The sequence below is a fragment of the Ornithorhynchus anatinus genome, chromosome 6 (assembly GCF_004115215.2).
Source record: "Ornithorhynchus anatinus isolate Pmale09 chromosome 6, mOrnAna1.pri.v4, whole genome shotgun sequence".
In the NCBI taxonomy this organism is placed as follows: Eukaryota; Metazoa; Chordata; class Mammalia; order Monotremata; family Ornithorhynchidae; genus Ornithorhynchus; species Ornithorhynchus anatinus.
Window position 1 is genome coordinate 13,518,281 of NC_041733.1, and position 14,166 is coordinate 13,532,446.

The 14,166-nt window shown below is 47.1% G+C and overlaps 1 protein-coding gene across 2 annotated transcripts in view; it reads right to left on the reverse strand.

Moving 5' to 3' along the window:
* Positions 1 to 7,855: 7,855 nt before the first annotated feature.
* FAAH2 (fatty acid amide hydrolase 2) overlaps positions 7,856 to 14,166 on the reverse strand; it is a 39,616-nt gene continuing 33,305 nt past the window's right edge. Inside the window, exons 10-11 of one of the 2 annotated variants that reach the window (XM_029067601.2) lie at positions 12,705 to 12,896; positions 7,856 to 8,167 (exon numbers count right to left, since the gene is read on the reverse strand). In XM_029067601.2, the coding sequence (XP_028923434.1) occupies positions 7,992 to 8,167; positions 12,705 to 12,896 (368 nt within the window). In that variant the 3' untranslated portion in view covers positions 7,856 to 7,991. Of the gene's footprint in view, positions 8,168 to 8,192; positions 8,583 to 12,704; positions 12,897 to 14,166 lie in introns of those variants that run through there. The other variant, XM_039912360.1, reaches the window with a different exon arrangement.

Genomic DNA, 14,166 nt, shown 5'->3' on the forward strand with positions numbered 1-14,166 from the left:
CTATTACATCGAACTCTCCCAAACACTGACTACAGCGCTCTGCACACAGGAAGCTCAATAAATACCAACGATTAATTGATTCTCAATGGGGCAAATGAATTTAAAACTTTCTCACAATTTATAAACCTTACAACTTCCTTGTTTGAGAGAGGGGAAGCCACTGTTATTCCCATTTACAACTGGAAAGACTGAGGCACAGAGCAGTTATCAAGGTCACAGTGGCCTAAAAAAATTAAATGCAGTAATTTCCCAGAACTGACATTCTCTCTCCATTCCATCTTAAGCCCCTGTCTTTCTTTTTAGTTGCTGTTCCTTTTTTTCCCTTCCCTTTTTTCCCATTACTCTTTTTCAATTCATATTAAAAGTTCCGTGTTTTAAATTCCCTACACTGCGCTTTGAAGTCCCTGGAGAGCAGGCAGCGTCTGGAGAGCAGGAACGGGAGATCTCTAATAAATCCACGCTAATCGATAATCTCTGCCTGAAATTCTGGTTCCTGTTGAAGAGAATCTTGTTCGTCTCCCGTCTCACCTTCCGGTTCCTGGAGATAAATCTGTCATCCTCCTTTCTTTCCTGTGGATCGGCTCCAGATGGTTTCTGAGACATCCTGAATAATTTCATGCCTGTACTTTGAGTGGGAAGTAAATTTATTTTTGCCCTGCATAGGCTTTCCAGGATCTTTACTTTGCTTACTTTCCTTTCTCATTCTCTGGTGTCTTTCCCCCTGCAGCCCCCGAATTAGCACTTCATTTCTGGTGTCTTTCCACCCCCTTTCTCCCCCCACCCCTGAATTAGTACACCTTTTCTCACTTTGATATCCTGTCTCTCCCCTCTTTTAGCTTACCAGTGCCCTCAACTGGTGTAGAACAATCCCCGTTAATTTACCCGTGGTTTTCAGTTTCTCCATGAACCAATTATTATTATTAATAATAATAATGCTGGTATTTGTTAAGTGCTTACTATGTGCAGAGCACTGTTCTCAGCGCCGGGGTAGACACAGGGGAATCAGGTTGTCCCAGGTGTCTTAATCCCCATTTTACAGATGAGGTAACTGCGGCCCGGAGAAGTGAAGTGACTTGCCCACAGTCACACAGCCGACAAGTGGCAGAGGCAGGATTCGAACCCATGCCTTCGGACTCCAAAGCCCGTGCTCTTTCCACTGAGCCACGGACTTCTTCGGATAAGGTTGGAGCCAACTGATTTAAAACAGAAGCCGCGTGAAATCCGGCTATTTCTCAAAATCAGCGGAACCAAATAATAGACTAAGCAAGAGTTAGTGTTTCTAGATAGCAAGCCTGTCTCTTATCAACTAATCTTGCTTCTCCCCTGGGGCTAGCTGCGCACCTGGCTGGTATGTTTCCTATGAAGAAGTTGAAGGTCAGATTAAAAGCTGTGTTTCTTCTATTTGGCATAAACGAGTTTTAACATAGCTGCTCCTCTTAAAGACTGAATGCTTTGAGAATCCTCCGTGGCTATAACTACGAGAGTATTCCCCTCCCCCCCCCCCATTTTTTGGCAGAGGAATATGATTTTTACTTAAATTTGCACGGGCGAGCCTATACTAAAGACCAAACTCCCAGGGATTGCAAAATCTGCACTTTTGGAGCCTCGTGCTGTTACCGCTGCTTCTGAATCGATCTGACACTTGACACTTCAGGTCAAGTGTTTTTCGGATCGGCGGAGAGCCGCTATTTGAAACAAGTGCGTTCTCTGAACTGTTTGATAAGTCAATGCTCTGTTTCCATCCCCCACCACTCCCAACCCCCTTTTTCTTTTTTTATGGTATTTGTTAAACACTCCCTATGTGCCAGGCACTGTTCTAAGCACTGGGGACGATACAACGTAATCAGGTCGGACACGGCCCGTGGCCCACCTGGGGCTCACAGTCTTAATCCCCTTTTTACAGATGAGGGAACTGAGTCCCAGAGAAGTGAAATGACTTGCCCAAGGTCACAGAGCAGACAAATGGCAGTGTCCACACTCTCAAAGAGCCCCGTCCTCTTTTCTAGGACCGAGAAACCCTGCCCTAAACGGTCTCGCTCCTCTGCCATCCCTTCGGTACATTATCACCCCACTTCTCACCTATAACGCGACGCTAAAATTGAGTGTTTGTAAGCTGAGGTCTCATGGCCCTTTGAAGACCATGTAAAGATGTAGAACTGCCACATCATTTGAGGACCAACCCACCATACGGATCAATCATATTTGAGGGTTTACTGTGTGCAGAGCACTGGGCTAAGCACTTGGGAGAGTACAACAGAACAGTCGACGGCGATGTTCCCTGCCCGCCATTAGCTTACAAGTCTAGAGGAGGATACAGATATTGATAGAAATGAATTACAGATATATACATAAATTCTGGAGAGATGAGGGAGGGGTGAAGGAAAGGAGCAAATCCAAGTAGATGGAGTGATCTATAGTGGGGTGGAGAAAGGAGATGGCGCTCTGCCCCTTGTCAGCTGTGTGGCTGTGGGCAAGTCACTTCACTTCTCTGGGCCTCAGTTACCTCATCTGGAAAATGGGGATTAAGGACTGTGAGCCTCACATGGGACCAACTGATTACCCTGTATCCACCCCAGCGCTTAGAACAGTGCTCTGCACATAGTAAGCGCTTAACAAATACCAACATTATTATTAGGAAGGATGTCCTGGTTTAACAAAAACATATTCATCCTTGCAATTTAAGACCTTCTCATTAGTCACAAAGTACTCATTCAGGAAGATTTCTTGCCATCACGTTGGACTTGAATAGCTGTCAACTGTTTCGGGACAGTAACACTACAAACCCAGTTTATGTTGAGCAATAACTGTCCCACCAATGATCAAAACCTAAATACATACACAGTGCCACCTGGGTTGGAACAATGGTCTGTCTGACCTACATTTTACTTCCTATAAAGGCACCAAAGGGTGACTGGAGGAAATGAGATCACTGCTCTGCTTGAAACTAACATCTTTACTTAGACTGTGAGCCCCATGTGGGACAGGGACTGTGTCCAACCCGAATATCTTAATAGTACTACTGGCATTTGCTAAGCACAGCGTGCCACGCAGTGTTCTAAGCGCTAGAGGAGATACAAGGTTATCAGGTTGTCCCAGGTGGGGCTCTCAGTCTTAATCCCCATTTTCCAGATGAGGTAGCTGAGGCGCAGAGAAGTTAAGTGACTCGCCCCAAGTCACACAGCCAAGTGGTGGAGCTGGGATTAGAACCCACGACCTCTGACTCCCAAGCCCGGGCCCTTTCCACTAGGACCCGCTGCTTCTCTACAGCTTATACCTACCCCATCACTCGGTAGCGCTTGACACACTGTAAGCCCTTAAAATACCATAATTATTAGTATTATCTTTACCTTTCAATCAATCAATGGTATTTGAGAGCTTACTGTGTCCAGAGCACTGTACTAAGTAATAACGTTGGTATTTGTTAAGCGCTTACTATGTGCAGAGCACCGTTCTAGGCGCTGGGGCAGACACAGGGGAATCAGGTTGTTCCACGTGGGGCTCACAGTCTTAATCCTCATTTTACAGATGAGGGAACTGAGGCACAGAGAAGTGAAGTGACTTGCCCACAGTCACACAGCTGACAAGTGGCAGAGCTGGGATTCGAACCCATGACCTCCGACTCCCAAGCCCGGGCTCTTTCCACCGAGCCATGCTGCTCCCCTATGTGCCCAGCACTGTTCCGAGCGCTGGGGATCACAAGGTGATGAGGTCGTCCCACACGGGCTTCACAGTCTTCATCCCCATTTTCCAGATGAGGTCACAGAGGCCCAGAGAAGTGAAGCGATTTGCCCAAGGTCACACAACTGACAAGTGGCAGAGCGGGGATTCGAACCCATGACCTCTGACTCCCAAGCCCGGACTCTTGCCACTGAGCCACGTAATCCCCGGAGCCTCTCCCAAAGTCACGGTCACTCAGATCTAGGGGAGGATTCTTTCGAAGAAGGAAGAACTTTGTACATGCTGCAAATACCACGCTGGATGTGAGGAGCAGAGAGGGAAATGCACCTTTCCCTCATATTCTCACAGCTCATCTCACACTCAGTCCTATTAAAATCCCACACGTCAAGTGGTTTTTTCAAGCGGCTGTCCACATTTTGAAGACAAAATACTCCCTACTGAATCACCACTTCCCTTGACGGGATCACAGTTGCTTGCCGGTTTCTCCTCTGACACGAATCAAAGGAAATGCAGGGTGGTCGGGTGGATGGAGCGCGGGCCTAGAGGTCAGAGGACCTGAGTTCAGGCTCTGCCGCTTGTTTGCTGTATGACACTGGGCCAGTCATTTAATTACTCTGTGCCTCAGTTACCTCATCTGATGTAAGATGTAAAAGGTACGACCGTGAGCAATACGTGGGACAGGGACTGGCTCCAACCCGATTTTCTATCTACCCCGGCACTTAGTACAGTGCTTGGCACATGAATAATAAATAAAGCAATTAATACCATTAAAAAAAAATCAGGCCCATTGTGCCTTGATCAATCAGGTGAGGATAACTGCGATGCCCATTAAAAAATAAGACAGACAAGTCCCAAGGAGGTGATTAGTTTTATTTTTAGTATCATTGCATTAGTCATATTCAAACATATACCAGATTAATATTTATTTATTCAAGTGTCCACAAAATGCTGGTGTTCAATGACTGGTGATCTGTAGGTCTTAAATGCTCTCTAAGACCCACCCCCCCCACCCGAAAAAAAAAAAAAATCAGGTTCCAGTCACTAAACAGAATAACAAGAGGAAATAAATATCGCTCGAGCAGAAATTTACGGTGCCTCAACCAGCTAAGCTGTCTTGGTGGGAAAGATCAGAAGAGACGTCTGCTCTTTCCATTTCCACTGGCACTGCGACCATCGGCCTGAAAACCTCCACTACCTTCCTACCGGAATGGCCTCTCTTAACCGCTCTGGCCAAGTTTCTGGTAGACCTGAAAACTCAATTCATTTTATCTTCATTATACGCGAAGAGACAGAGAAATGGTGCACTCAGGAAGCACACTGATCCAAACATCAATACATCAAAAGAAAATACATCGATACGTTCCCACCTCCCCTCCCCCCTTCATGGGGAAAGGTTTTGAGCTGGATTTTCAAAATCCAGTCCCTTTTTTTGCACCTCAATTTCACCAAGTAGGTCCCACCTGGTTACCTCACCAGCTGCCTTTTCACACTGGACAATGAACCACTTCACATTTTTCAGCAATTTGATTGAACTAATTTCCTGTACAAGATACTGGAGGAGTTGGAAGAGGGTGGGAGGTTGATCTGCAATTCCAGTATTTCACTGCCCTGATTTCATCCTAATTTTCATACAGGGAAACTACTGGAGACGAGGGGACGTGGCCGGTATCAACAGGAAAAGCGGAATTCCTTGTATAGACTCCCAGGTCAGAGTATTGGACTTGCTACAGTTAACTTAGTTGTTTGTGGTCTGAAAGGAAATGTGAATTTACACATTCATTTTGAATCGTATTTCTCCTCCAAAAATCTCCCAAGTGCTTCATTAACAGACAAGTATTTGCATTTTTAATCGAAAAACCCCAAGTTCATCATGACTTTCCCAAGTCCATAAAAGAAATGGCATTTTAAGTCGAGGAGCAGCACGGTCCAGTGAAAAGAGCACGGGCTTGAGAGTCCCAGGACCTGGATTCTAATCCAGGTTTTGCCAATTGCTTGCTGTGTGACCTTGGAGAAGTCACTTCACACCTCTGTGCCTCAGTTTCCTCGTCTGTAAAATGGCGGTACAATGCCTGCTCTCCCCCACATGCAGACTGTGAACTCTATGGAACAAGGACTGTGTCCTGACTGATTAACTTTTATCTACCCCAGTGCTTAGAATAGTGCTTGACACATAGTAAGCACTTAAATACCACAAAAATAATAATAATAATAGTAATGAGAAGAATCTCAGACCCTGATCCTCCCAGATATTGCTTGTTTGGGGAAAGCCAGAACTGGTTCAATTTTAAGAGTCATATTTAAGAGCAGAACAGGTTAGGATGAAGTTTTGTGTGTAGCCTTAGATGAAACACCTACCTCTTCCTGTTCAAACAGGGGTGAGGTAGATAAAATTATTAGATTACTAGGCTCCCTGCCAAGTCTGCTTTGCTTACCTCTGAGTGAGAGAGAGAAAGAGAGAAGTGCTTAGACAGTTACACCAAAATCCATATTTTCAAAGGAGAATTCCTTCAGGTTTCTTGTTCTCCTTTTTATGCCAGTTAAACCAGAAAGGCCAGTTACACCACGAGAAGCACCGTGGCCTAGTGGATAGAGCATGGGCCTGGAAGGCAGAAGGACCTGAGCCCTAATCCCTGCTTCGCCACCTGCCTGCCGAGTGACCCTGGGCAAGTCACTTCACTTCTCTGTGCCTCAGTTACCTCATCTGTGAAAAGGGGAGTAAGACTGCGAGCCCCACGTGGGACACGGACCGTGTCCAACCTCGTTAGCCTGTATCTACCCGAGCGCTTAGTACAGTGCCTGGCACATAGTAAGCACTTAAATACCACAAAAAAGGGGGCAAATCCACACACTGGAGATTTAAGTGCCTGTCTCTGGGGTCAGCTCAACACAGACGCAAGTGACGAAAAATTCCCCTTTGGGAGATGAAAAGGCTTGGTTTTTATGCAGCCAAGCTCGCTCCATCAAGGCCGTGGGGTTTCTCTTCCGCTCACCTACTCGAGCACAGGGTACCCACGCTCCAGCCGAGAACGAGTTCTGCACGGACCGAGCCCGGCCTGCGAGTCCCGAGCCGCCTGAGCCCGGGGGCGAGGCCGGACCGGCGGACGGTTGGGTTCGGTGAGGGTTTGGGCCCTCTCCCGCTTCCTACCGCCTCCCACTGCGGATTAAGCAGTCAGGGGAAGGGGGAGAGGAAGGGACCCAAATGGGAATTTACATGAAGTGTTTCGTTCCGGCTGGATTTCGCAAATCCCGAACGAGGGGCAACCCATAAATATTGGCCTTTTCTAATCCAGGTTCCCCCTAGCCCTACTATTTAAAGGGGCCACGCTCCCTTTACTACACTTGCCCCGCTGGGCCAACAAAACGTTAAAACAGGTAGGGTTTGGGACGGCTATATCCTGAATTTTGCTTTGCCACTTGGGCTGGGTCCTCCATATCCAGGCTCAACAGGAGACAGAGTTCTGTCCCTTCTTGCCTAAAGATGAGGTATCAGTGAGTGCCAACATGAACGCTGTCGAACAGCAGCTGGTGTTCTGGTTCTTCAGGAATTTACCCTATGGGAAAGGGCCACTTGGTTCGGGTCGAGCTCGGAGCGGCTGCCGGAAAAAACCTTAGACGGGGGAAAAAGGAAGAGAACGCGGCGCCCACTGAAACCGCGGTCAACGGGACCGACGGGAAGGGGAAGTCTGGGGTGGTTTCTAAAGAAATTCTCCAAGATTTTCGGTGGCCCCTCGCACGAACAATGCCACGTCGAACTCCCATCCTCAAAAACTGGCAGATGCTTCTACGTCACCGTCCTCATTTCTTCCTCCAACCAGCCGGGATTTTCTCCCTAGCTGCCTTCTAGAGAAGCAGCGATGGCCACAGACGAGTCCCCTCTAGCCTGCAAGCTGCTTGCGGGCGCGGACCGTTTCTAACGACTCTGTCATACTGTACTGAGTCCAGCGCTCTGCGCACGCTAAGAGCTCAATAAATACCATTGATCGATTGATCCCACGCCTTCACTCAATGTGGAATTGGGGGGAGGGGAGGGGCCCTAGGGAGATGAGTGGTTAGCTCCTTCAACTCTTCAGGTAAAGGAGGCCAGACAGAGAAAGTCCATTTGCCAATTTCGGTTCCCGCCCAAGGCACCAGAGGTGCCGTTAACAGACCTACTCCGGCCAATCAAAGGAAAGTAATACAGAATGTTGGGCAGTGATTTTTCAAGATCTGGTTGTCCAAACCCATCGAGCGCCCGCTCCTTCCCCACCACCAACTGCTGACTGTTAGACTTTCACCTCTCTCTCCTCGATGTCTTTGAGATCCAAGAAGTCGTACTATGTCTTGCCAGGGGAGACCCAGCCTCCAAAGACGTCTTCTAAGTGCAGAGCCACTGCCAGAGTCAGATGATCGTTGAAGGGCGAGGCTACCACCTGGATACCCAAAGGAAGTCCTTCTTTGCTCAGCCCAAGAGGGCACTGGGTTACGGGTAAATCCAGGGCGTTGAAGACGGCTAAAACCGAAGACGAGAAAACAGATGCATTCTGAAAACGATCGTCCTGTTGCCCTTCTGCTACGTCCTTCACGGTAAACTGGGCCGTCTGACTATTTGGTTGATAGTGCGGAGTTCTCAAAATCCAGAGAAAGTACCGGATAGCCGTGTGTCTATTTCTGTCAGCCACTATATTTGGAGTTGATGGAGTTACTTTTCATCAGATTAAATGGAAACCTGGAATTCCTGTCCAGACTAACTATACAGACAAATTCTCTTCTGAGCAGGGGCTAGCACGGCTACTGGTAGGACTGGCGAACCTGTCTCTTCCCCCAGTTAGCTGTTCAACACAACTGAGTCACGGTATGCAATGTACTGCGAGTTTGTCCGGTTGGTCTTCTATTGCTGTCTTCCAGCAGTTGACGCTTCTGCCACTCTAGGTGAAACCTACAAATCACTTATTTGGCTTATTTTGTGTTTATTTACACCTATATTTTTACTTTTAGTCCTATTCATATTCATCTTCCTACCTTCCTCTCTCTAGCAGATTATAAAGATCCTCAAGGACATTTTCTTCTTCTGTAGTACGGTCCAATTTAAGATCTAGGGACTCCTATCCATCCCTATACCACTTTCACCTGAACAACCGCAGCCTAGGGGAGCTCAGCTACAGGACAAATGGCATCAATTGGCACCTACCTCAGTGTTTAGTCCAGTGCTTGGGAGACGGTGAGCGTTTAACCAATAGCACATGTTGGCATGGTGGGGTTCTGACTCACCCTCCCATGTACGGCTTAGTGGGTGATCACCCCGCTCCCTGCCAGACCTAGATATTCTTTTATGATGCTAACGACCTACGCTCGGTGATGGGATATTCTTTTATGACGCTCATCCTGCTTCCAGGCCCTTTGGAATTATGGCTTCCAGGAGTGATGCAATTCCTCCCTAAATCCCGGCGGAGAAAAGTTCCCAAACCTGGCAGGGGTCTCTTCTGGGAAGAAGGCACCTCACTACAGGGAGGCTGGGGAAGCAGCCGCCTCCTACGCCGCTCCCTCAGAACACCATTCCAGACTAGGAACTTCAATAAAGCTAAGATGTCGTTCCCGCCATCTCAGGGGTGCAGAGTTGCCCAACTGTTCAGCATCTTGGACTAAGGCAATATATGTCACGGAAACAAGTTGAAGTCGCTTAAGTTAAGCACTTAGTACAGTGCTCTGCACACAGTAAGTCCTCAATAAATACGAATGATCGAATGAAAGGTAGTTGCTTCCTCGGCATCTGTACTCCTTCAGGTGCTGCACCGTGATTCGCAATGGGAATGTAGTAGGCATTTGGGAAAATACAATAAGAGCGGTAGACCCAAGGAGCTTACAATCTAAGGGGATTACCCAAACGGCCACACTGAAAAATATCACTGAACAGCTAATCAACCCGGGGAGAATTTAGCCGCCACCTGGCACAGTCAAGATGACTTTCAATATGTCAAATGTGCTCCCGGGCCACGATTTGGTTACCCCTGACCTAGGAGCCAAATGTGATGTCTGTGGTCAGTCAGCCTCTCTCGACCGAGTGCTTACTGGGTGATGAGCACTGTACTAAGTGCCTGAGAGAACACGGAAGAGGCAGTACACAAGATCACTGCCCTCAAGAAGCTTACAATCTAATCAGGGGGGACAGACATTAAAGATAAAATACAGGTAGGGGAGGCGACTGAGTAAAAGGATACGGACAGAGGTGTCGTGTGAATATCAGACTGGCTAATATTTGCTCTGGACACTTAACGATGCCATATCGTCCCTGTAACATCCCAGATATTTTTCTGCTAACACCTAGCAACATCTAAAGTCTCATTAATCTAGCTTTCCATTTCTTTGACTACGAGTACCTATTTTGACATTAAGTACCGGGGGGAAAAAAATTCTCACACACCTTTCTGCTCATTAATATCCCACTCACACCTTGGCAGGTGTGTAGGGTGGGAATTAAGATTGTGGAAGGTTTAGACAGCAATGATCCATAACAGACTGTAAGCTCCTGTGGGCAGGGAATGTGTCTATCAACTCTGTTATACTGTACTCTCCCAAGCTCAGTATTGTGGTCTGCACACAGTAAGTGTTCAGTAAAAACTATTGATTGATTATGGTTTAAGCAAGTGTAAGGGCTGCCAACTCCGGGCAGTTTCCTGTTTCAGGGAGTTTCCTGTTTCATGGAGATCCCCATCTATTACCTAGGGTAACTCCTTAAAATTTCCAAGAAAGACTCTAAGACATGTGGCAGAAATGATTAGTCTAGAATCTTCCAATAACAAGATGACCCAAATTTTCTAATTTTTCACCCTTAGCCGATAATATGATCTCCTTCGAGTCTTCTTGCAGGCCTATTTGTAAATTCACTTAAATAATTTTCCTTCAAATACTGCATCACACATACATGTACCTGTTTATTTTGCTTATTTACAAGATTCTGCTTTATTCCAAAGAGGATCAAACTGGAGTGAGGTGGAGATGTAAAACCCCATACTTTAGTCTGAAATATCAATTTGATTTTTCAGCCAACTACTCCACCTTAACTGAAGAGCTCCGAAACCTTCTGATCCAAATGTTGCTGAAAAGAGATTCCCTTACCAGGGCCCAAAGTCCGAAAGCTGTTCAATCCTGTACGATCTCCGAGTTTAGCAGTTTAGTAGTTTAGACGTAAGTGGTCTCTAAACTGTAAGCCTGTTGTGGGCAGGTAATGTGTCTGTTTATTGTTGTGTTTTTACTCTCCCAAGGGCTTAGTACAGTGCTCTGCACACAGCAAGTGCTCAACAGATACGACTGAAGGGTCAGTGCCAGGAATTACAAAGCTGGAATTTCAGCTCGACGACAAATGGATCTTCAGGAAGGAGAGAGATCTCTTTTGGAATCTCTGAGTAGTAACCCCAAGGTGATAAGACTAAAGGTACCCTATCTGTACTAAGCTCCTTCTCTCGACTGTAAGCTCCTCATGGGCAGGGAACGTGTCTAACTCTTTAATATTGTACTCTCCCAAGCGCGTAGTATGATGCTTTGCACACCACTGTCTGAAAATAGTCATTATTTGATTAATGGGGGCAGGAAAATTGCACAGAGTACTGGCATTTACAGGAAATCCCTAACTTCGTGTTGACTATGTGCTTTGACCTCCTTTGCCAAACATTTTCAGGAGGCTGCTAAGAAATATGAAAATCTGACCAAATTGACCTTTTTGACTGTTATCGGTAAAAACAAGGGTGGGAGATAGACGTAAGAGGCTAGGGATTTTGACCTCTAGTTGTAAGAATTTGTAGGTTTGCCTCCCCGATTAGCGTATAAGCTCCTTATGGACAGGGGACACGTCACTTCCTTATTCTGCACTTCCCCAATGCCTAGTACAGTGCACTGCACCAAGCGGGCACTCAATACATGTTACTTCTGCTACCAATCTACTATTTCTCCTACTAAAATGATGGAAAGTTGACTGGACAAAGTTACCTAGGAATCGACTAAATAGGTTTCATGGATGATAAAATGACACTTTAAAGGAAGTTGGGTAAACCGAGGCAAGCTACAAAGGGCTTCCCAGACTAAACCCCACTTTTTCTCATCCCTCACTCCCTTCTGCGTCGCCCTGACTTGGTCCTTCTCCTCTTCCCCCACACTCCCCAGCACTTATGTGGAACAATAATAATGATAATTGTGGTATTTATTAAGTGCTTACTGTGCGTTGGGCACTGTACTAAGCGCTGGGATAAATGTAAGCAAATCGGGTTGGACACAATCCCTGTCCCACACGGGGCTCACAGTCTCCGTTAAACAGATGAGGTAACTGAGGCACAGAGAAGCGAAGTGACCTGTCTCAGATCATACAGCAGACAAGCGGCCGCGTGGGATCAGAACCCAGGTCCTTCTGATTCCCAGGCCCGTGTTCTATCCACTGGGTCCTGCTGCTTCTCCAATCTAATGGAGGCTTGTTATTTTCTGAGATGTCCCGGAGGTTTGGGAGTTTTAGTCTGAGGTCTGACCTTCAGAGATGTGGTCCAGAAGGCCAAGTCCCATGAAACAATGAATTCTGGGTGACTCAAATCATTTAAACGGTCTGTGGTCGCTGTGTGGAAACGGCATTTAAATGAGAGAAAACAGGAACGGGAGTCAGGAGACTCGGGTTCTAGTCCCAGCTCTGCCGCTGGCAATAATATCTGTAATTTTATTTATCGGTATTGATGTCCGTTTCCCCCCCACCCCCCGTCTAGACTATGAGCTTGTTGTGGGCAGGGAATGTCACCGTTTACTGTTGTATTGTACTTTCCCAAGTGCTTACTACAGTGCTCTGCACACAGTAAGCGCTTAATAAATACGACTGATTGAATGAATAGGGTGAAGCGAGGCAAGCTACGAACACACTTCTCGGTAATTATAGTTTATGGCAGGTGAAATCTCTTTCCACCCGAAACCTGTTTGTAAATAAGCGGGTGCGTGGTGTAGATGAACGTCATAAGGCACTAAAGACTAGTTGACAGTTCCAGTTCTTGCAGAAGATCCAAGGTTTAGACTCTACTCACCTGTATAAGAAAAGTTGAAGGGTCTCGACAAGGGGAAGTGGTGTTTGGGAGCCAATCTGGGATGTGGGGGGTATAAGAAAACCCCATCGTTGCCGAGCAGCTCTATTAACTCCGCACGAAAACTTTTTCTCAAATTTTCAAGCCTGGTGAAGGTCTCAGAGTCAAAACTGACCTTCTCGAACAGACAAAGCCCTAAAGGACGACATCAAATTCCAATATGAAATGACCTGAAACAGGACGGCACTCAGCTTTAAAAGAACTTAGAGACCCCTCTGGATTCCTGTCTTTATAAAGCAATCGGACATCAGATCAAAAGTTACGCTATGACTAGATTCAGGGAATAGGCTCCTTTGTCCTCTCTATCCCTGCGCGGATCTGGATTCTCTCATGACAGTCGTGGAGAATGTAGCTGCCAGGTGGAAGAGGCAAGATGATTTTTAAACAAAGCAGTTTCCAAAATCCATCAGGTCTGGAGGGGGCAAAAGGTTTCCTTTACACCCAGAGACTACAGGCGGCTGAAGGGGTTCAGAGGCCTCTCCCCTCGAGCTTCCATTAGATTTGAGAAGCAGCAGGACCCAACGGATAGAGCACGGGCCTGGGAATCGGAAGGATCTGGGTTCTAATCCCAGCTCGGCCGCTTGTCCGCTACGTGAGCTCGGACAAGTCACTTCGCTTCTCTACGCCTCACTTATCCCATCTGTATAACGGGGACTGTGAGCCCCGCGTGGGACAGGGAGTGTGTCCAACCCGATTTGCTTCCATTTATCCCAGCGCTTAGTACAGTGCCCGGCACGCAGTAAGCGCTTAACAAATACCACAATTATCATTATTATTGTTCGCAGGATTCCAGGGATCTGGGGAAGACTGGGGCTCCCCAAGGCCCACATCACCTCCCATCTTGCCAGGAACCCTGTGAGAGACCGTCCCATCTGATTAGCTTATATTTACACCTCAGGATTAAGCACGGTGCTTGGCACAGAGTAAGCCCTTAATAAATGCCATCATGTTTATTTCTGTAGTTGTCCCAGCTCCGCAAAAGTTGTCTTAACCAGGATCCTAACCCAGGGTGCCTAGGGATCCACCAAAGCCACACCCCACACCGGCTGCAGAATTTTCTGGGATCTCCCTGAGGCTTGGGAGTTTTAGTCTGAGGTCTGGCCTTCAAAGACTGGGTCTCAAGTCCCACGAAACAACGAATTCCGGGTGACTGCAAATCATTTAAACGGTCTGTGGTCGCTGTGAGGAAAGAGCATTTAAATGAGAGAACACAAGATCGGGAGTCAGGAGACTCGGGTTCTAGTCCCAGCTCTGCCCCTGGCAAGCAGCGTGACCTTCGACAAATCCACTCAACCTCTCTGGGCCTCGGTCTCCTCACCTACAGAATGTGGATTAGCTAGACGAGCTCCAGATCTGAGCTGAAAATCTTAGATTGACCCCACTGCTCAGCAGGCAGGAAGCATTT